At 34.7% G+C, this 23,199-nt stretch overlaps 1 protein-coding gene across 12 annotated transcripts in view; it reads left to right on the top strand.

The window, feature by feature from the left end:
* VPS13B (vacuolar protein sorting 13 homolog B) overlaps positions 1-23,199 on the top strand; it is a 775,932-nt gene that overhangs the window by 351,327 nt on the left and 401,406 nt on the right. For all 12 annotated transcript variants that reach the window (XR_006336417.1, XM_043880234.1, XM_043880239.1 and 9 more), the window contains one exon: positions 7,801-8,035. Coding sequence is in view for 11 of the 12 variants with exons in the window: in XM_043880234.1 (XP_043736169.1) it covers positions 7,801-8,035 (235 nt within the window). In the remaining variant the exon portion in view is untranslated. The remainder of the gene's footprint in view (positions 1-7,800; positions 8,036-23,199) is intronic.

The raw sequence follows: 23,199 nt of genomic DNA, 5'->3' as shown, positions 1-23,199 counted from the left end.
CATTTTGATACTAATTTCTCTTAACTTTTGATCTATCCTAACACAAAAAATTGGTTCCATTTTGACTCTTACCTACAACTTTCTCTTCCTGGCAACATAACTCCTGTCTTTTTTTGCTCAGTTTTCCTTCTCTATTCTAGTGAAAATGCTTTGATACCAAAATAAGCTTATATAGTAATCATTTCATATGTATTAAATATACATATGCAATATGTTTGTATGTAAGTAAAAGTTAATGTAATGGGACTGTAGCAGGTTTCTTTTTAAAATTAGTTACTTTGTACTTTTCTCAGAAATGGCATTAGAGTTGATAAAGAGGTATAATATAACTTGAGGATTGGCTCCAAGGCCCTATTGCTCTTTAATATGTCCTCCTTTACTTTTTGAGAAAAAAAGTACATAGTTACAAAAAGTACATATATAGTTTCTGATAAACATTGTATTTCTAAAAATCTCCTGTTTCATATAAGTATTTATTTAACATTCAGAGGCATGTTAACATTTTAGTACCCCAGTATAAACTTGTTTTTTTTTTTTAAAATAGTTAGTTAAAAAAAAAAAAAAACCAGCTAGTTGCCTAGTAATACATTATGGAATGTTCTCTTTCCCTCCATTTATTATTCTTTCATTCATTATCACATTCAGCACTCAATTTTATTATATATTATGGTAGATACTGAGTAGACAAAAGAAATATAGTAGTTCTCTTGGTCTAGCAGGAAAAAGACAAATATCTGTTGTTTTGAAGCATCTTGCGGGGAGTGTCTCTTAGATCCCTTATAAAACTCTTGCCATCCAAAAGAGATATGGAGTTATCAGTGTAAATGTCATGTATTGAAAAGATATCTAGGGCATGCTCTGCCAGGTTTGTGATGAATTTGGATACTATCTCAGATTAATATTTATTGATTTTTGGAATTAGATGACATAAAAGCATTCTCCATATTATAATAGTGATAAAAATGTATCGCTGTTTGAAGTTTAATTTGGTCCTAAATATTATTTCATGATGATGTCAGTAATTGTATTAAAAAAAACTCATTCTCTTTTATCCACTCCACTGGAAAACTGGTGGCTTCTCTGGTGGCTCAGATAGTAAAGAATCTGCCTGCAATGCAGGAGGCCCGGGTTCATCCCGGGTTGGGAAGGTCCCCTGGAGAAGGGAGTGGCAGCCCAGTCCAGTGTTCGTGCCTAGAGAAATCCGTGGACGGGGAACCTGGCCCGCTGTGGTCCGTGGGCTCACAAAGAGTAGGTCACATCTAGCGATTCAGGTGCTGTAGAAAGGGGGTCTAGTTTAGCGTATCCTTTTTTGATCCCATTTTGAGAAGTCATTGTAATGGGGGCTAAGAAAGATAGTATTAGGGTTACTTGATTATTTGATGGCTCTAAGAAAATCTTCCAGTTAAAATTCCAAGTGTAAGAAATCTTTATAATATTTGTAAGCCATTAAGTAGATACATGGACATGAACTTGGGTGAGTTTCGGGAGATGGTGAGGGACAGGGAGGCCTGGTGTGTTGCAGTCCATGGGGTCGAAAAGCGTCATCCAAGACTGGGCGATTGAATGACAAAAAGTAGATACATGCATGCTCCATAATGTAAGATATTCTGGAAAACATACTCCTCTTCCCAGGATGAAGTTACAGGAACTGGATTTATTTTGCAGTTTGAAACAACCAAAAAGAAATGGACAAATTACATTGAACAGTGGTTTCAAAACCCTAGGCAATAAGAAAAGTTAGACAGCAAACCCTGAGAGACTTAAGGTAAAAATCACCAGGAACCAGTGACTTATGCATTTGGGGAATAAAAGGAGGGAGTCTAATTGGTGTTCCAGGTTCTGCTTTGGGTGGATAGCAATGCGATTATGTGATAGGAGCAGCCTCCTTTCAGGGTTAGTGGCAAATTGAGAGTTTGACCTTACATGTTTATTTGAAATGTGTATGAGATATCGTTATCTCTTTTGCTGAATATTCATAATTGAGTTTAAGGAAGAGGTGCACCATATAAATATAATTTTAGAAATCATCTACAGATGGTTAAAACTAGGAAAATTCAAAAAAGTGTGTTAAGTTGAAAGAGCAGTGGGCCAAGTGAATACCATTTCTAAAGTAGTCAGTAGAAGAGAAAGTCTCCTTGAAGAAAACCCTAAAGGAAAGATCAGAAATGTTGGAGGAAATGTCAGAGTTCAAGGAGCCATTGTCAACAGTATCAGATTCTTAAATGTTAGCTATGGGTTCAGTTTGCATATTTGCAGTAGGAAATGGTTGAGTTAAGTACTGTTTAAGGTGCGCACTATCCTTATGTTCTCACATGATTCTCCGAGTTCTTTGGCTTGTTTTGTGATGATGCAGTGCCTTCATTAGCTTTACAAACAATGACCAGAATCTGGTATGTCATTCTGGATTAGTTACAAGTAAAGATACTGATGATTCTCTTTTCTTCTTGTGTTGTTTTTGATTTTGGCTAAATACACGTATAACATTTACCTTCTTAACCATGTTTAAGTGTACAGTTTAATCTGATCTTCCTTCTTGACTAAGCTTTTTGTGTATAAATTAACATTTAATTAAAGGAGTACTAAATGATTTACGTTTGTGTAGATTATTTTGAAAATGATCAAGGCACCTTTCTTACCTCACTCCTAGTCCCAGTCCTGTCTTTTTTTTTTTTTTCATTTATTTTTATTAGTTGGAGGCTATTACTTCACAACATTGCAGTGGGTTTTGTCATACATTGACATGAATCAGCCATGGACCAGTCCTGTCTTATACATACCATATACTTAGACATTTTCAACTGCTTGTATATTCTGAAAAACTTCAGAACAAAACTAGATTCTGATTCAGTTATCAAAATCTAGGCCTTAAAATTGAGTTTTTAAAAGAGTTGTGTCCACTCTCCAAGACGTTTTATGAGCCAAATATAAAAAAGAAAACCCTGAAGTTGTCATCAGATTAAACAAAACATCATAACTTAAAGTCATCAAAGGATTATTCTTTTAATGGAAGTTTGAACAAGTAAATGTGCTTGGAATCAGATTTTCTGGAAAGTTGATTTTGGAGCCAAAGTTGGTATTTGCTAAGTTCATGTACTTTATTATTTTAGAAAGATGTACGTTGCATTAAGACACCAACAATATTTGTGATAACCTATTTATTTTTCAGTGGGAAAAAGAATTTCATACTTCATTATAATTAGGTGGTTTTACAGTACTAAATGTAGTCTTGAGCAGTTTTTAAAATGAACTTGGATTGGAGGGCCTTTTCACCATAGATTAGCATAAACTCACTGATTTTTGTAGTTTTCCTCTGTTCACTTATCAGCAAAGTTTCTGTCTGTTACGTTTTTGTTCCAGAGCGACATAATTGGCAATGGCATGCGGCTGACAAAATAGAAGTACTCTGGCCTACGATTCACTAATAAAGGAGAACATTACCATGGTTTTTGCCAAAATCAGTCTTCTTGACTTTTAAATTGAAGGTTGTGTTGCTGTCCTATGGCATTTCCTGGGTGTTTTGGCTAGTTTCTGACAATGAACAGCATAGTGTCATGGACACTTTATTTTCCATTTGAAAGATCCTTCTTTTGCTAATAATCTTTTATTCCTGTTAGGAGACAATTTCCCACATTCTGGGAGAGTTTTGGTATGAGTGTCAAAGTCAGATAAGCTAGAACAATTGAATTTTTTTCTCTCAGAAAGTTATATATGTATAACGAGATGTAGTAATCATGTCACATGATACATCTAATGTTCTCAAGTCCAGTGAACTTCCTGCCTTATCTGCAGGATTAAGTAAGAGTAGATGTTAGACATAACAGTTGTCAGTCACATTAATGTTAAAAGTAATGAATTACATTTAATGCTTAAAATTTTGCGTAGAAGGCTATAGTTTTATTTATAGACATTGAGAAAGTGACATCAGGTGCGTGATAGTTTGTTAGAAAGAGGAAGTCCTTATTACAGTCTAGGAATTTTTTTCTTGTCTTCCCTTGACAGGTATTTTTGAGAAAAGTATGGAGATTTATAACATTTCACTGTGGAAAAGAAGATAACCAAGGTGTACTTTTGAGGTCTTTAGCTAATGTCCTGAACTGTGTATATTTAAATTTGTACTAAATAGGAGGTTATTCCAAATATGGTCATAATGTATTGTGAATTTATAGAATAGGAAATAGTTTGGGCAATAGTTTATTTATGTTGCATAGTGCAAATATAATACTACTTATTTTGGTGGCCTTTATATGCATAAATAGCTAAACCATAAGCCAGTAGCATTTTAAAATAGAAGGATTGTGAGCGTCTTTTACAAATCCTTGAGAATTAATATATAGATCTGGCATATAGGAGATATTTAGTGTATGTTCATTGACTTTATTTAGCAAACATTTTGGTGACAGTTAATATGTTAACCTTTATTTCAAAGCTGATTTCCCCCCATTTACAGATGGGGAAGCTGAAGTCATGAAAAGATTAAATAGCTTGTCAAAGGTTCCACAGCTAGAGTTGAACCCATCTGGCTGACAACTCAGTTTTTTTAATCACTCTACTAGGTGTCTGTGAAATGAAATGATGAACAACATGCATTAAACAGCTTTTAATTAACATCATTATCTGGTGCTAATAAAAATAATTGTGTTCCTTCCTTTAACAATTATTTAGTACCTCTTTCATACTAGGTACAGTACTGTGTACTGAGACTGTAGCGTGAACAGAATAGGCACATTATCTGACATTATAGATTGTATGCTCTAGTGAAAATTATGTAAGGCTATTACTATTTAAAAATCCTCCTGTTTCAAGTTTGTTAAATGCTGGAACTATGTCCTTTCTCTGTAGTCCTGACTTCGAGCTCAGTTAATAGTGACTGTTAAAGAAGGCATGAATAAGAGAAAGAAAAAGTGAATGAAAATACAAAGTGCATTGTTTCTTCATTCTTATTTTTTATTTGAAACTGTGTCCTGAGTAGTAAATACATTCATACAGAGAACATTTTATTCCATATAAATTTTCTAAATACAATTATCACTAGATTTTCAAGTTTTGAAGAAAGGAAAACATTTGGGAAATAGCATTATTTTAAAGGGCAGAAAATATGGTATAACATTGTAAAGCATTTATATAAAGTTAGTGGTATATGATGGACAGTTTGCTAATTAAAATGCTTATTAGGTTAATACATAAATGAAACCTGTCTTAGTTTCTTCTTTTTAACTGAGTTGTGATCACAGTTGTAGAGTGCACAAATTAGAAAAATCAAAGGTTACCAAACTGTACTTATAGAGGATGGGGGGTACACAATGGCATATATCTTTTTAAGCAGCACTTGAAATTTCAGGAAAAAACAGAGCTTGGAACTTTAGAAAAATTGCATGATAATCATTTCAGTTATTGAAATAATACCAAATAATTTTTACTTTAGTGGTTTATCCTCAGGATATGATACTTAGCTATGTAGCCCTTGACCTAATAGGAATCAAAATAGAGGTGGTTCTACTTCAAGAATTTGTAATAATCCCTTCACTTTAACACATGAATGTGTTCAATATTGGCAAAAGAACATGTTGCTACCAAAACTGAAATAAGATCCTTGAAACAGAAAGGATGTTGCCATGGAAAAATGAAGTAACACTCAGTGCAGCTGTGATGCATTAATGAATAGGATATTTTTTTAAAAGATCATTTGTGTTTGGTGTGGCTCAGAGGGTCCCAACCAGATGGTTTCCATGAACATGATCTGACCCCCGGTTTGAGGACTTCTTACTGGCAGATTACTTCATTTTCTTTCCCTTGGATTGTCAGATCCTTACATTAATGCAAAATTTACTGCTGCAGATTTATATTCACTTACATAAATCATTCAACATTTTACATTAAAACCAAAATTTTAGACATACAGTTTAATAGTTATTTTAAAAGTGTAAAAAGATTTATGTGTTAGCTTTAGTATATATAATAGATGTAACATTATAACAGGTTTGAGCACTTTGGATTATATGTTTTAGTTCTTATCATTAAAAGAATCCCTGCAACATACATCATTTTTTGGAAATTTTATTTTTTAATGTTGTTTTGTGTATCAGGTTAATATACTGTTGATTTTGTTTGTATTGCTCAGGTTGTTTTGATTTGATTAATTTATTTCTGAATTAGCACAATGTAAATTTGTTTCTCAAGACATCTATGTATAAATTTGTATACAGTGACATATTAAACTTATTACCTCACATTGTTGACAGCATTTGTCAACATAGCTTCAGTATCTAAAATAAAATGTTAAATACTGACCCGTCATTATTCGAGCTTATAACCATAGTTAACATAGGAGAATATGCTGTCAGTGCGCCACTCTAACTTGTGCAGTTTAGCGTCACTAATGAATTATGTTATACATTTGAAACAAAATGTAACATATTTGAGACAGTATGCACTTCTATTTCAGAAGTTAGAAATGTTGTGATCTTAAGTCAGTGAAGAACTACTTAACATATATATTTTTAAATCATCTAATCTACAAGATTAAATTCTAGAACTAAAAATTTTCATACTAGTATGAACCAATGTACTTATTTTTGTAAATTTTTACTTATATTTTTCTTCACTGAATTCATTGGTTTATCCATGCACAGAAATACTGAAGGAAAAATGAGTAAGTGCACATATAAGACTGGCAAATTATTTATCATACCAAGGAATTCCAGACTTGTTACATACCATGCTCTCACTAAGGAATATATTAACCCCAAGAGTACATATATGACTGCAGTCTTAGTTATCTTTTGTAAAATATGGTTTCTTTGTTATTTTAACTTGCTAGACTATCTAAACATTTATCAAGCAAACAAATTTTGGTTTTTATTAGATAATAAATTCAGGTAATAGCTTTGTATGCCAGTTATTTTATAAAATATTAGCAGGTTATATTTTGTATTTTATTAAAACTAATTCAAGTATGCCAGGCATTTTGGGCAGTTTACTAGCCAGGTACAGAATATTACCTTGTAATAGAGTCAGCTTAGACTAATAGGCTTTAACTTAAATACAGCTTTTGAATTAGGTACTCATGATGTATTCAGTTTTTTATTTGGTCTTGCTTAGTCTTACTTTAACTCTGTTATGGGCTGGCAACCTAAGTATGTACACTGGGGATAAGGAAGCATAAATATTTTACATGAAATCACAATTTAGGTAATAAATCAACATATGATAAAAGTAAGGACTAGCGCTCTGATTTTTAAGTCTCCTGAATTTTCTTCATTACTATATGTTACTAACGTGTTGTCCTTTAATGTTTATCTAGAGATAGAATCTGAGCATTTTAAGTATTTTTTCTTAAATTTCTGTCTGTAAAATAAAAGACAAAGGGACAAATTCACATAGAAGTAGACATATGTGGTTTTTTTATTTTTTAAAGTAAGAGCAATAAAATGCTAGTCAACTCTAAGGCCTTAGCTGGTGTTAACAAAATGTAATGAACTGCAAAAAAAGGAGGATTTTCTCACTTTTTTTTGCCAGCACATTTTCTAACTCAATCATGTTTCTTGGAAAGAACTGTGGAAAAGCAGCTATGTTTTCATTTCATGTCGCTGTGCTCTTTTGATCAAATTTATAGCAAGAAACAATACCTTTTCCAGTGTTTGTTGTATTCTTTAGTAAAATAAACTCATAAAGACATAAGTATGGGACATTTTCTTTTTTGGGCTTGCCTGTGTATTCTGTTAAAGATATTAGGTGATTGAGATTTGTTTATTCTCAAATTTAATCTGATCCAAATATTTTGGTTCTGTTTTTCTTTTCTAGCTTGAAATACAGTCTTGTTGTGTGTTTATCCCAAATGATAGTTTGCCTTCTCCTAGTACAATTGTATCTGGTGACATTCCTGGAACAGTAAGAAGTTGGTACCATGGACAAACCAGCATGCCAGGAACGCTTGTCCTCTGTTTGCCTCAAATAAAGATTGTTAGTGCTGGCCACAAGTATATGGACCCTCTCCAGGAGATTCCGTTTGTCATCCCACGACCCATCCTTGAAGAAGGTACATTTTTATGTTAAAGTCTTCCTATGGTTATTATATTTTATACTGATATTTTTAGTTTTCACCATTGTTTTTTTTTTTTAATTATGCCAGTGCATCTCTAAATCAGCCTTCTCATTGAAAGAACTTAATGGAAATGAACTAAGTGATATACAAAGTAGTTCTAAAAAGACAGTTGTACAAAGTAAATGAACTAAGTGATGTTGTTTTTTCATAGCCACACCTTTTATTATATATAGATGAAGACTACATACATATATATATAGACAGAGACTATCTGCCAAAGATTATATGGCATACAGTATAATCACTGAAATGCTAAGCACAGATAAAATTAACTTGAGAAGAAAGTTGGTTTCGGATGTTTGCATTAAGCTGAACTAAGAATTATAAGTAGGTTGGTTTTAATTTAAGCCACTTGACTTAATTATCATATTTATGTACCATAAATACATGAATCGTTTATGTATTTATGATTTACACCATTTACATCAAGCTTGATATATTTCTATATCACTCATTTATTTAAATAAAGTAGATAATTGTGTGATGATTGGAGCCATGGCTCTTTAATAAAGACTTGATTGCTGATGTTGGAGTGTTTTCAGTTGCAGGTTCATACCCTTTTGAACTTGGATGCATTCATTTCGAACTATGTGAATCTGGAAAAGTTTTGAGTCACAAAGTCAATACTGTGAATCTATATTTTAATAACAAGCCTCAAATTTTTGACAGTGCTAAATAGGTCAACACCTTGTTCATATTATTAGGATGTAAGTGTCTGAATCCTGATATTGTTCAGATTACCACACATACTGTTATTGAAAAGTTAGTAAAGTCTTCAAGTTTTTTACTTTGACTTAATGTTGATTTCTGTCTCCCTTTCTCTGTTGTGATTTCCAGTGAAATATAGTTTTGTTAGGTTTATGTAAGCATGATTTTATCCAGAAATTAAGGTTGGTACTTAATGACATGAATACTATTATTATAAAATCATAGAATTCTAGTAGTTAGAAGGAACTTAAGAATTCTTCTAAAGTGCTCTTTGTCTTGATTCTTTCTCTAGCATATTGGGATAGCTGTTATTTGCTATTCATTTTTAGTTACAGGAAATTCCTTATTATCACAATAGGTGTTATATGCTAGCCTCATAAAGTAAGCTGGGGAGTGCGTCCTCTTTTAAAAAAAAAAATTAACTCTGGAATGATTTTTTTTTCTTTAATATTTTTATTAGTTGGAGGCTAATTACTTTACAATATTGTGGAATGATTTTTAAAAAATTGATTTGTACCTTGATTTTTGTTCAAACTCATTGCTAAAATTTACATATTGTAAAATTCCTCCTTTTAAAGTATATAATTAGATGATTTTTAGTGTATTTACCGTTCTTATGCAACCATCACCATCTAGTTTTAGAATAGTCTTATCACTATAAAAATAATTCGTACATCATTAGCACTTAGTCCTCTACTCCCATCCCCCAAGTCCCCTAGGAACTGTCTTTCTATGAATTTGCTTGTTTCAGACATTTTGTGATTGGAGTAAAAAAAACTTGTGGTCTTTTCTGACTGGCTTTTTTGACTTACCATAAATTTCAAGGTTGATTCCTATTGTAGTATGTAAGTCTTCATTCCTTTTTATAGCTGAATAAAAGTTCATTTTATGAATATACGACATTAATTCATTGATTATTTGATGGACATTTGTGTTGTTTCTGCTTTTTAGTGATTATACATAATACTGCTATGATCATTCTTGTACATGTTTTGCATGGACATACGTTTTAAATTTCTATTCAGTTCAGTCGCTAAGTTGTGTCCAGCTGTTTGCAACCCCATGGACTGCAGCACGCCATGCTTTCCTATCCATTACCAACTCCCGGAGCTTGCTCAAACTCATGTCCATCAAGTCCATGATGGCATCCAACCGTCTTATCCTCTGTCATCCCCTTCTCCTCCTGCCTTCAATCTTTCCCAGCATCAGGGTCTTTTCCAGTGAGTCAGTTCTTTGCATCAATTGGCCACGGTATTGGAGTTTCAGCTTCAGCATCATTTCTTTTAGCTGCATGTAGTAGAATTGTTGGGTCATTTGGTAACTCTGTCCTTATCTTTGAAGCTGACAGGCTATTTATCAAACTGTCTGTTCCATTTTGCAATCCCACGTCAGAGAATGGAGGTTCTAATTTTTTATATTGAAGTACAGTTGATATATAACATTAGTTTATCCATATCTGTGTCACCACTTATTACTGTTCTGTTGTTACTGTCTTGTTGATTCTAGCCATCCCAGTTGCTGTGAAGTGCTATCTTGTAGTTTTTATTTCCTTGTCCCTAATGTCTGATGATGTTGAGTATCTTTTCATGTGCTTATTGGCCATTTGTAGATCTTGTTTTGTATTTTCTTCTTATATTCAAATTCTTTGCCAACTTTTTAGTTGAGTTATTTTTCTCTTTATTGTTGAGTTATAAGAGTTCTTTATATATTCTGATATCAGACCCTTAATAGATATGTGACTTGCAAATATTTTCTCCCATCCTCCCAGTCTTTTCATTATCTTAATTAATTGTTTGAATTTAATTATGTAAATAAAAATTTGTTTCCTTTATACTATTATATACATTAATTGTAATTCCTTTATCCCCTGCTGTATTGGAAATTATCCCTTAACTATTCTTTTTCTTTTTTTATATATTAGAAATTAGCACTCTTTGATTAAAGTCAACTCAAGGTCTAGAAATCTTAAGTTGCATATTTAATTTATTAAATTATGCATTAAATCAAGCTATTTACTGTGCTCCTGAACATCACACAGGTCTGAAAATGCTTTAATTCATTCATCCTATCTGGATTAATAGGCTATCACGTAAAGAATAGTTGCTTGTATTTATTGTGAGTATATAATCAGGACAGGGTTTGGAACATTTATTTAGTGAAGAAAAGTGTTAGTCGCTCAGTTGTGTCCGATTCTCTGCAACCCCTTGGACTGTAACCACCCAGTCTCCTCTGTTCATGGAATTCTCCAGGCAAGAATACTGGAGTGGATAGCCATTCCGTTCTCTGGGGCATTTTCCCGACCCAGGGGTTGAACCTGGGCTTTCTGCATTGCAGGCAGGTTCTTTACTGTCTGCACCACCAGGGAATCATTTATTAAAGAGCCAGATAGTAAATGTTTTCAACTTTATCTGTTTATTGGTCTTGTTGCCACTTCTGAACCCTCCTTTGGCCATAGACAATAAGTCAATGAATTGACATAACTCTGTATCTGTGAAGCTTTATTTACAAAATCTGATGGTCAGATTCGGTCATGGGCCATGTTTGCTGACTCTTACACTAGTGCCTTTCTAGATGGTCCTTCTTACAGTTCAGTCCTGTATCCTATCGCAGGTCGTTTTCCTTTTGCCTTTTTGTGATGATATGTGGTTAGCAAACTGAATTTTATTTGTTTGAATATTTTTTTATTTCACTAGATATATAATTTATATATCCAGATATATTGCTAGGTATATAATTTCTTGTTATTTTAGTTTGGCCTATTAAAGATAGAGTCTTTGCTTGTAGCTCAGTTGGTAAAGAATCTGCCTGCAGTGCAGGAGACCCGGGTTCGATTCCTGAGTCAGGAAGATTTCCTGGAGAAGGAAATGGCAACCCACTCCAGTGTTCTTGCCGGGAGAATCCCATGGACAGAGTAGCCTGGCGGGCTACTGTCCATGGGGTTGCAAGAGTCGGACACGACTTAGAAACTAAACCACCACCAATTAAAAATATACTGTTGTGCTGATTCTTTTGCTTTTCATTGTCCTATTGAGAGATCCACTTGCAGTTTATATTTCTTTGAAGATATTTTGTCCTTCCTCTCTGGCAACGTTAAGAATTTTAAAAATCTTTGTGTTTTAAAGTTTTTATATCAGTGTCTTTTTTCTCCAAGTTTTCTGGCATGATCTCTTCAGATATTACCTGTGTCTTCTTTTTTCTCAAATATATTTTAGAATTTTCACTTTTTATTACTGCATCATTCTTGTCTCTTTTTTGTACTTCTATGTTTTTTCTCTTTGACTTGATGACCTGCATTCTCAGTAATTTCTTTAGTCTGATCCTTCATTTTATTAATTTTTCAAAGTTGTGTCTGATATGCTGTTAAAGTTGTTCATTGAATTTTAATAAGCTTTTCTAGAATTGAAATGTATCATATAGAAAACTGTACAATTCTTAGTACACAGCTTGGTACATTTTATACTAAAGCTACTCATGTTGCCTACATCTGAATCAAGATAAAAATATTACCAATGATCTTCTCTAGTCCCCTGAGAACCTCTTTTTCTTCAGATTTAACCTATATTTTGATACCTAAAATCATAAATTAATGGGAAAAATGGGACAGTTTCATTTATGGTTTAGCCTAACATTATCATCATAGCCATTTGCATGCAAGCCTTGTGTCCTGTTAAGTTCTACACTGCAAATTGGTCTAGGGCTTTGTCTTTAATCTGCCTTAGTGTGAATGTTCAAATTTTACCTGTTTAGAAATGCCTCAGGCTATTTGTTTTGCTTATCTCTTAATTTCTGGCTTGTTCTATTTCCAGGCCTTAATAATCTTTACTATTGGGAGAAGCTTATTAATGATTTTATGGAGTGTGTGTGCTGGTGTGTGTTTGTGTGTTAACAGATATAAGTTTTAATCATGGTATGTGTTGCATAGAAACATTTTATAAATACATTGATTTTCATTTGTTTTTAGTGCAAAAGTCATTCAGGGCACTAAATCTGCCATTGGTTCTGGAAATAGAATCCCCCAGCAATTTAAAGATGTTATGACAATATTATAGCCACCCCCCACCCAATGGATTTTATGAATGGAGTAATATATATACACTACCGTATTATTTGGTATCTCTTCAATACTCATTTAATATTCTTCTTATTTCTATAACACTCCTGCCAACTTCAACTGTTTGTCCTTTTTATTTGATAAATTGTTTTATTCTTATCTTGTTTTTCCAACATATTATGAATGAGTTAAGAACTACAGAAATCTCCCTTTTTAAAACATATGATGTTTTTATATTCTGTAATTTTTTTTTCTCGAATCTTAGTTTATTTTCAACTTAAAAAAAAATCATTTACCAAATGGAGAGAACTAGAATCAAATAGAAACTTCTAAAGTCTATTTTTCATACTCCCTAGGAGACTACAGAGTGACTACATAATCAACATTGAAACCTAAAGTAGAAACAATTTTTTAACCACCTGGTTATTGCATTGGCCAAACCTACCCTGAAGAAAGGAGATTATTTCAAGATATTTGAAACTTTTTCAGACATTAGAAAATTATAGATACTAACTTCTTATGAAAGACCACAGATATGTTCTTTTCATTTTAAAAGTTGTCTGTAAAATATTTGCACAGAACCCTTTGATGCATATGTATAAAGAGTACTTTACTTTGTATCTTTGTATCTGTGCATAGATTTAGAAAGAATCTGGAGGTCTGTTCATTTTCAGCTTTCAACTAGTCCTGGTTTCAGTGTCACTTTGCATTGTCTTTCTTCCAACATATTTAAATATTGGAACCTGTTGAATGAATGATGGATGTCATGAGTCAGATTTAACCTTTATAGTTTATTTCTCTGTGCCTCAGTCACTTGCTATATTTACAAGTTTAAAAAAATATCGATGTTGCACATCTGCTGTTTTGCCTTCTGTTCTCATCTTCATTTTGATTTATAATGCTTTTTTCCCCTTTCACTGTCATTTTCCTGGTTTCAGAATGTAGATAAATATTTTCAGTCATTCATGTTCAACCACATACGGAATGTGTCTAAATCTACATACCACCCTCCAAATATATTCCTTTCTAGCCTCCTTCTCTGTTACTGTTGTTTTATGTTCATTTTTGTTCGGGCTTCCCGGGTGGCTCAGACGGTAAAGTATCCGCCTGTGATGAGGGAGACCTGGGTTCCATCCCTGGGTCGGGAAGAGCCCCTGAAGAAGGGCACGGCAGCCCACTCTGGTATAGCCTGGAGAATCCCCATGGACAGCGGAGCCTGGCAGGCTACAGCCCATGGGGTCGCAAAGAGTCGGACACAACTGAGCGACTGACTATAGCATTTTTGTTTAGTAAATGTTTTTTTGATAAATGTAGGCAGTGGGTTTGGTGAGTGAGGGTCTGGGGATTCCCTGGCAGCTCAGGAGGTAAAGAATCCGCCTGCAATGTGGTAGACATGGTTTGATCCCTGGGGTGGGAAGATCCCCTGGAGGAAGACCTGGCAACCCACTCCAGTATTCTTGCCTGGAGAATTCCAGTCTTCTTTTTCCTTTTCAGTCCTTTTTAGTGTTCTCCCCCTTTTTCTATATGGATTATACATTTGTCTCTATATAAGTGACTTCAGGTGATCACATCTTTTTTCATCATTCTCCCTGCTATCACATTATACATCTCTAACAATGATTCCTCTTTTGAGCTCTAGACCTAAATATGCAATGGCTTATTAGATAAATTTACTTGAATGTCCCACAAACACTCACAGTATGTGCCAAGCGAAATTCATCATTCCCATCTTCCACACCCCAAACTAAATCTTTTTATTTGTAATCATAGTATTAACCATAGAAACTTCTACATAGATATCCAGGCTAAGAACCATGGAGTCATTCTACATACTTAACTTCTCTTTCACTATCTATAATTAATACAGTCACAAAGTTTAGCCAATTTTTTGTTGATCTCAAATATGTCTCTATTCTTTCCCATTTTATCCATTCCTAGCACCACCATTCTGGTTTAGACAGTCATGTTTTTATACAACTATCATAGCTAGCTGCAGTATCTAATCTCCTTGCCCCCAGTTTTCTTATCTTCCCCTGCAAGTCAGGTGATAGTGCCCTAAGGACTAAATAGAAAGTGAAAAACCATTAGAACAAATTTATAGTGTCTTTTAAAAAATATTTGAGAGAGAGAGAGAAGGTTTATGTATACCTTGATATTCTTTGGTTGTAAACAACAGAAACCAAATCAGGATAATTTAAGCAAAAATGAAACATTGATTCATTGCCTATATCCCACTGTAGAAAGCAACTTTGGATATTTAGTTAAAATTTCGATATTTCATCACCATTTGACTAATGGTTATGAAGACCATGGTCTCATAAGTTCATCATTAAGAAGAACTTTCATTTCTTAATCTTTTTTTTTTAACTTGTAACTCCTGCAAAGTTATTGTTCTCTTGCTCTTTGTCTTTAGTGTTCCTTGGTTATCATTCTGGAGTGCTAAATTTCCGTTAAAAATTTGATTTTTGAAACTAGTGTTTAGATTAAAAAAAAAAAAAGAAACTAATGTTTAGATTCAAAATACAGTGATCTAGTCATTAATGATAGACTAGATCATGCAAACATAATGATCATATGAACATAATGAAAAAAAATCCTTTAGCTTTACAGTAAAAGATGATCAATAGAATGAACAAAAGTGTTGTCATTATATAGATCTGAGCCTTCTTCTGAACTGAACTTAGATTTCTAAAGTTCAGAATGAGGAACTGTTTGTTGAAATGTGTCATCTGATTTCAATTGCCATGGAAGGGAGAGATGACTGCTAATATAGCCAGATCCAATCTGTGTATGGTGTTTGGGTCAAAATCAACATCTTGGGTTTCATTAGAGAGCATTTGCAGTGAGGCTTGCAGATGTAATTTGCTACATCCAGCTCACACCTCTGAGCAGATGGGTTTCTACCCTGTGCCTAGCAGAAGTTTGTGTTTCCTTCTTTGAAAGAGTTGCCTGTGACTTTAATAAAATATTTTGACAGACTTGGAATATTGAGATCATTTATAAATTAAAACTCTGCATTGTTGAATTTAGTGAGTTTTAATAAAAACTGAGAAGAAAATTGTTGAACAACCATGGAAAACATGAGAGCTATTTTTCTGTGTAATTCTGGTCACCTCAGTGGTTCGTACATATTGTTACAATATAGGTTTTTTAAAAATATCATAGTTTATTATAATTTTACTTATTCTGAAAGATGGTGATATACCATTGCAATAGTTTTTTAATTCTTAAACCTTACGTAAGTGAGATGGTCTGGGGAAAAGAGAAAGCCCAGAAAAGAGCTATAGATTTGTTCTTGAGGATGTTGTTTTTAAATAAATTTCTTGGAAGGCATCCTATAGGTATAACAAACAAAGTTAAGCTGTTGACTGCCTAAACATATTTAATATAATTGCTACAGACATTGTTCTCTTCTCAGTAGCTCACATTCATCAATAACTCACATTCATCCTGTGCAATCATTTGTTAACCTGTGGATTCTGTGACTTTTAAAGGCCAGACAAGAAACCTTACTTTATTTGCTGTTAATCAATTTTGCATTCCACCCGCACAAATATTTATTTTAAAAACTAAAGCCAGTGTGGCAGATCTAATATCCTGCTCACCTTTTAAAAATAAACTGTATAATTTACAGCCTTCAGTTGAGTTCAGTTCAGTCACTCAGTAGTGTCCGACTCTTTGTGACCCCATGAATCGCAGCACACCAGGCCTCCCTGTCCATCACCAGCTCCCGGAGTTTACTCAAACTCATGTCCATCGAGTTGGTGATGCCATCCAGCCATCTCATCTTCTGTCATCCCCTTCTCTTCCTGCCGCCAATCCCTCCCAGCATCAGGGTCTTTTCCAGAGTCAACTGTTTGCATGAGGTGGCCAAAGTACTAAGGTTTCAGCTTCAACATCAGTCCTTCCAATGAACACCCAGGACTGATCTCCTTTAGGATGAACGAGTTGGATCTCCTTGCATTCGGAGGGACTCTCAAGGGTCTTCTCCAACACCATAGTTCAAAAGCATCAATTTCTTCAGCGCTCAGTTTTCTTCACAGTCCAACTCTCACATCCATACATGACCACTGGAAAAACCATAGCCTTGATTAGATGGCCTTTGTTGGCAGAGTAATGTCTCTGCTTTTTAATATGCTGTCTAGGTTGGTCATAACTTTCCTTCCAAGGAGTAAGCATCTTTTAATTTCATGGCTGCAGTCACCATCTGCAGTGATTTTGGAGTCCCAAAAAATAAAATCTGACACTGTTTCCACTCTTTCCCCATCTAAAACTCAATATTTAAAAAAAATAAAAACACACTAAGATCATAGCATCCAGTCCCATCACTTCATTGAAAATAGAAGGGGAAAAGGTGGAAACAGTGACAGATTTCCTCTTCTTGGATTCTAAAATCACTGCAGATGGTGACTGCAGCTATGAAATTAGAATATGATTGCTTCTTCACAGGAAAGCTATGACAAACCTACACAGTATGTTAAAAAGAGAAGATGTCACTTTGCCAACAAAGGTCCAGATAGTCAAGGCTATAATTTTTCCAGTAGTCATGTATGGATGTGAGAGCTGGACCATCAAGAAGGCAGAGTGCCGAAGAATTGATGCTTTCGAACTCTGGTGCTTAAGAAAAGTCTTGAGATACCCTTGAACAGTAAGATGATCAAACCAGTCAATCTTAAAGGAAAATCCTGAATGCTAATTGGAAGGACTAATGCTTAAGCTTATGCTCCAATAGTTTGGCTACCTGATAAGAACAGACAACTCATTGGAAGAGGCTTTGATGCTTAGGAAGTCTGAAGGAAGAAGGAGAAGAGGGTGACAGCGGATGAGATGGTTGGATGGCATCACAGATTCAGTGGACATGAACTTGGGCAAACTCCGGGAGATGGTGAAGAAGAGGGAAGACAAGTACTACAGTCTATGGGGTCACAAAGAGTTAGACGTGACTTGGCGATTGAACAAACAAACAATTATTATATTTATTATACAATTCAGATAATAATGCCTGAGAAAAATATTCAGTCATGTTTTTTCTTTTACTGTTTTATCATGAGCATTATGTATGAACTTAACATTTTTAATCTATTAAAAGTAAGAGAGTTTAGACTTTAGACTTTCACCATTAAGTACAATGGTAGCTGTGAATCTTTTAAGATGATTTATTTATTTATTTGGTTACTCCAGGGATTAGTTGCGGCACGCAGTATCTTCAGTCTTTCTTGAGGCACATGGGATCTATAGTTGTGGCATATGGCATCTAGTTCCTTGACCGGGGATCGAACCTGGACCCCTGCATTGGGAGCTCTGAGTCTCAGCAACCACTGGGCTGCCAGGAAAGTCTCTAGCTGTGGATTTCATAGATGCCCTTCCTTAGGTTGAGAAGAATCATTTTCTTCTCAGTTTATTGAGACTTTATCATGAGGTAGTTCAAGTTTTATCAAATATTTTTATGAATCTAGTGAGATGATGTGTCTTTTGCCCCCACTTTATGCTATAATGTGATATATTTCATTAATCAGTTTTACATAACTAATTGATTAAACTAATCTTGTATTTCAGAATATAGACCATGGGGTTATGGTGTGTCATCTCTTCATATGATGCCAAACATAGTTTGCCTTTTAATTTTTTTTTTTATCTATAGTCACAAAGGATTTTAGTCTACAATACACAAAGGATTTCTATCAGTGTCTTTGGTTTTTATATCAGGGTAATACTGGTCTCATTGACACACAGTGAAATGAAAGTCACTCAGTTGTGTCTGACTCTTTGCCACCCCATGGACTGTATAGTCCATGGATTTCTCCAGACCAGAATACTGGAGTGGGTAGCCTTTCCCTTCTCCAGGGGATTTTCCCAACCCAGGGATTGAACCCAGGTCTCCCGCATCTCAGGCAGATTCTTTACCGGTTGAGAGACAGTAAAGCGTCTGCCTACAATGCAGGAGACCCAGGTTCGATCCCTGGGTTGGGAAGATCCCCTGGAGAAGGGAATGGCAACCCACTCCAGTACTCTTCCTTGCCTGGAAAATCCCATGGATGGAGGAGCCTGGTGGGCTACAGTCCATGGGGTCGCAAAGAGTCGGACACGAGTGAGCAACCTCACTTCACTAATACTGGTCTCATAGAATTAGCTGGGAAGTTGTTTCTCTGCCTATGTGTCTGAAATTTATTTTCTTTGAGGAGGATTGGCACCATTTTTTTTAAATATTTGTGATGCCATGTAGAATTGGTGAACGATTTTTTTAGTCAAAAAACTTTTAATTTTTGAATGCAGTGTGTTTTCCTTTTAAATAGAATTTAGTTAGATTTTGATTTTTTGTGCAGTCTGACAATCTCTTATTTTTAAATGGGATGGTTTGACCATCTATATTTCATGTAATGATGTATTTTAATTAAGTTGGTCATTTGCTGTTTGTTAATCATTTCTCTTGTATTTTTTTCCTCTGTTTGTTTTTTATACCTTCTTTGTTTGAAATGTATTCAGTTCAGTTCAGTTCAGTCCCCCAGTCGTGTCCGACTCTTTGCGACCCCATGAATAGCAGCACGCCAGGCCTCCCTGTCCATCACCAACTCCCGGAGTGTACCCAAACCGTATTACAGTATACCATTTCATTTCCTCCATTGATTTTTTTTTATTATGTGTTAGATAATGATGGATATAAGAATTATTCTGTGCATTTGAATTTATCACACTCAACCTCAGATATATTTTAACTTAATTCTGCTCAATTATAAGATAATTATTTGAACATAGTTCTGTTCTTTGTTCCTTTCTGTTCATATATATATTATGTCTCTATGTGTCGTAACCCAGTCGTATAGTTTTATATTCATTGTTCTGTAATTAACTGCTGTTCTTTGCCAGTCTCCAGTTTGTTTTCAGTTAGAGCTGCTCCACGTGTAGATGTTTTTTTGATGTTTGTTGGGGAAGGTGAGTTCAGTGTCCTTCACTCTTCCATCCTGTTTGATAGCCTCCTCGAATATCACGTTTTCTTTATTCATCTAATGATAGACAGTGAGCTTTCTTCTATATATTGGATATTGTGAATAATGCTCCTCTGAACATTGTGGTACACATACCATTTTCTAGTGGTCTTATTGTTTTCATTGGATCAATACCCTGAAGTGGAATAGCTAAATGGTGTGGTAGTTCCGTTTTTAATTTTTTGAGAAGCTTTCATACTTTTTTCCATAATGTTTGTACCAATTTACGTTCTCATCAACAGTGCACAAAGGGTGCCCTTTTGTCTGCATCCTCCCCAACACTTGTTATTTATCGTCTTTTGATAACAGCCGTTCTGACAGGTGTGAGATGTCATCTCATTGTGGTTTTGATTTGCGTTTCCCTAGTGGTTAGTTTTGTTGAGCATCTTTTCCTGTGTCTGTTGGCCATCTGTATGTCTCCTTTGGAAAAACGTCTGTGCAGGTACTCTGCCCATTTTTTTAATCAGATTGTTTTTATGATAGAGTTGAGTTGTTCATGTATTTTGGATGCTGTGGATTCTCAGTTTCTTGGAAGGAATGTAGCCTTGGATTGTTCCAGCTGTTTGACATTTGAGCTTCTTTACTGAAGTTCTTGACAGTGTGTTTGGTGTTTGGTGTCATCTTTTTTTTTGATGACTTCTAGCCCTCATTGATAACTTTGTAAACTTTTAATGATTCCTTTAATGCCTTTCCACTCCCTATAAAAGCTGTTGGAGACCACTTTCCCTCCTGGCTCAGATGTTAAAAGAGTCTGCTTGCAATGCCAGAGACCTGGGCTCAATCCCTGGATTGGGAAGATCCCCTGGAGAAGGGCAAGGCAACCCACTCCAGTATTTTTGCCTGGAGAATTCCACGGACAGAGTAGCCTGGCGGGCTACAGTCTATGGGGTCACAGAGAGTCCAACAAGACTGAGTTCCTAACACTTTCACTTTCATGCTTTTCTCAAGGTTATCTGATTATTTTCCCTACCCAGTATACAGCCTCTTCATTACTTTAATGAAAGCATTGGCCACTTCCCATCCAAATAGTTTCCTGATGCAGGACCTTTATACTTAGTATTCACCTTCTGGAATATTTTTTTTCCTAAGTAACTTCATGCCTTTTGTCTCTGTGGAATGTCATTTTATCTGAGTGGCTTTTCTGGACTATCCTATCTTAAAGTGGCAGCACTCTGTTCTATTTTCCTGCTTAATTGTTTTCAGAACATCTACAACTATCAAAATACTGTATTTCATTAAATTATTATTTTATTATCCTTCTTTCCACAGCTACAGTGCAAACTCCATGGGAATAGTGAGGCTGTATTGTTCACTGCCCTCTCCCTTGGTCCTTGAATAACATCTAATTTTACATTTAAAGTTGATTAGCCATTTCCGACTCTTTGAGACCCCACAGACTATACAGTCCATGGAATTCTCCAGGCCAGAATACTGGAGTGGGTAGCCTTTCCCTTCTCCAGGGGATCTTCCCAACCCAGGGATCAAACCCAGGTCTCCTGCATTGCAGGCAGATTCTTTACCAGCTGAGCCATAAGGGAAGCCCAAGAATACTGGAGTGGTTAGCCTATTCCTTCTCCAGTGGATCTTCCTGACCCAGGAATCGAACTGGGGTCTCCTGAATAACATCTAGTATATATTTATGTCAGTAAATAACTTGTTTAACAAGTAAATCTACCTTACCTGAAATAAGTCTTTAGTCTGCTCGTTGCTTAGGACCAACCCATTTTTATTCATTTATCCATCTCTGTCCATCCTTCCCTCCCTTTCTCCTTTCTTTCCTAGCTTCTTTCCCTCCTTCCTTCATAGAGTAAATATTTATTGAGTGCATACTATATTCTATGCACTATGTTTTTAAGTAACTTGCTTCATAAATTATAACTTTCTTATTTAAATGCTTGTCATATAAAAATGCTAACATTTCTTTCAGCTTACTCAGTTAACAGAATAAACCTGTTACATGGAAATCCAGTGGAAAACTTTTAACCCTTGATATTCGTTGATTGGTTTTTGAAATTCTTTCTTAACTTCAGGAATAACCACTTGCCTTGATTCATTTTCTGTGAATAATGGCAGCTTTTTTTGAATATCTTTTTTGGGCTCTTTTCTCTATATACTTTCTTCTTCACATGTATAGCTTTACTAGATATTCTCGTCTAGTCTATACTTAACCTATCACCTTTTCACTGTTGGTTTACAAATCTGTAAGATTTTCACCTATCTGACTTCTTTGTTTCTTTTTTTATGTCCTTAGGTATCTATTTGACCTAGATTGTCCATCAGCTGGCAGTGAAAACATTATAGAATATTGTGTTAAAGAGTAACAACCATTTTCAGTACCAAAAATTGCTCTATTCATTAATTTCACAGCTAAGTCCCTGATCACACCTGTCAGCTTTAGCATGTTTTTAAAGGGGTACACCTGAGCGCCAGAGAATGGAGCCATATTTGAGGTGCCAAGTTATGGATAAACATGATCTCTAGGACTCAGATTTTCCTCCATACTGTTCCCTTCATTTCGAGATTTTCACAGAGTCATTGCTTCAAACTCTTCATTTAGAATTTGTAATAGTTTCTTGAACTGAAGGAGTATGTCATCCGTGAACTTCCTACCTTTCAAAAAAATTCTTTAAATAGTAATACTAAATTATAAAAGAAGTGAAATTTATCAAGGCTTTACTTTTTATATTTTTACAAAATACTTTTTTCCCTTTGCTTGTTACTCTTTTGTCTTTGCTTTTGTCACTAAGTGCATTCTTTTACTATATTCCTGTGAACAGAAAAGGCATGGGTTGGCTTAGCACTTCATGTGGAAATAGGAAAGGATTTAGGAATTAGAATTTCTCCTCTAACAAGAAGGGGTAGTTAGAGCCCTCATTCTTACTGAAGTCTCTGATGTGAAATCCAGCTCATTCTTCTGTGCAGGTGGTTATTGTCGTGTTTTTTGGCACTCAAGAAACCAAGTTAAGTGAATTGATATGCCTACTCTTAAGTCAGTAATGTAAAATGAACACATACATGTGTATCTTTTGTTTCTAACAAATGCTTATTTATTAGGAAAGATAACATAGCAAAGCTTTTATATATTAGTCTCTTGGTTTTCATCTAACAGCAGTAAACAATTCTTGTGTAGAAGTCTTCGGAAGATACTAGATTTAGCTCAAATTGACTAAAATGACTACATGTATTATGTGTTGTGTTAAGGAAAATGATAAATGTATTCATTAATTAGAATGTCTGTTGTAAATCTTTAAGTATTTTTTTTATTGTTGTAAATATAATGTATGTATCTGAAAATGTTTTGGAAAATGAATCATGTCTTAAGCATGTCTTAAGTTTGAGACTACAGTGTTGGTAAA

Source organism: Cervus elaphus, chromosome 21 (genome assembly GCF_910594005.1).
Source record: "Cervus elaphus chromosome 21, mCerEla1.1, whole genome shotgun sequence".
NCBI lineage: Eukaryota > Metazoa > Chordata > Mammalia > Artiodactyla > Cervidae > Cervus > Cervus elaphus.
Note: the sequence above shows the minus strand (reverse complement) of the source record. Positions and strands in the feature narration are given on the sequence as shown.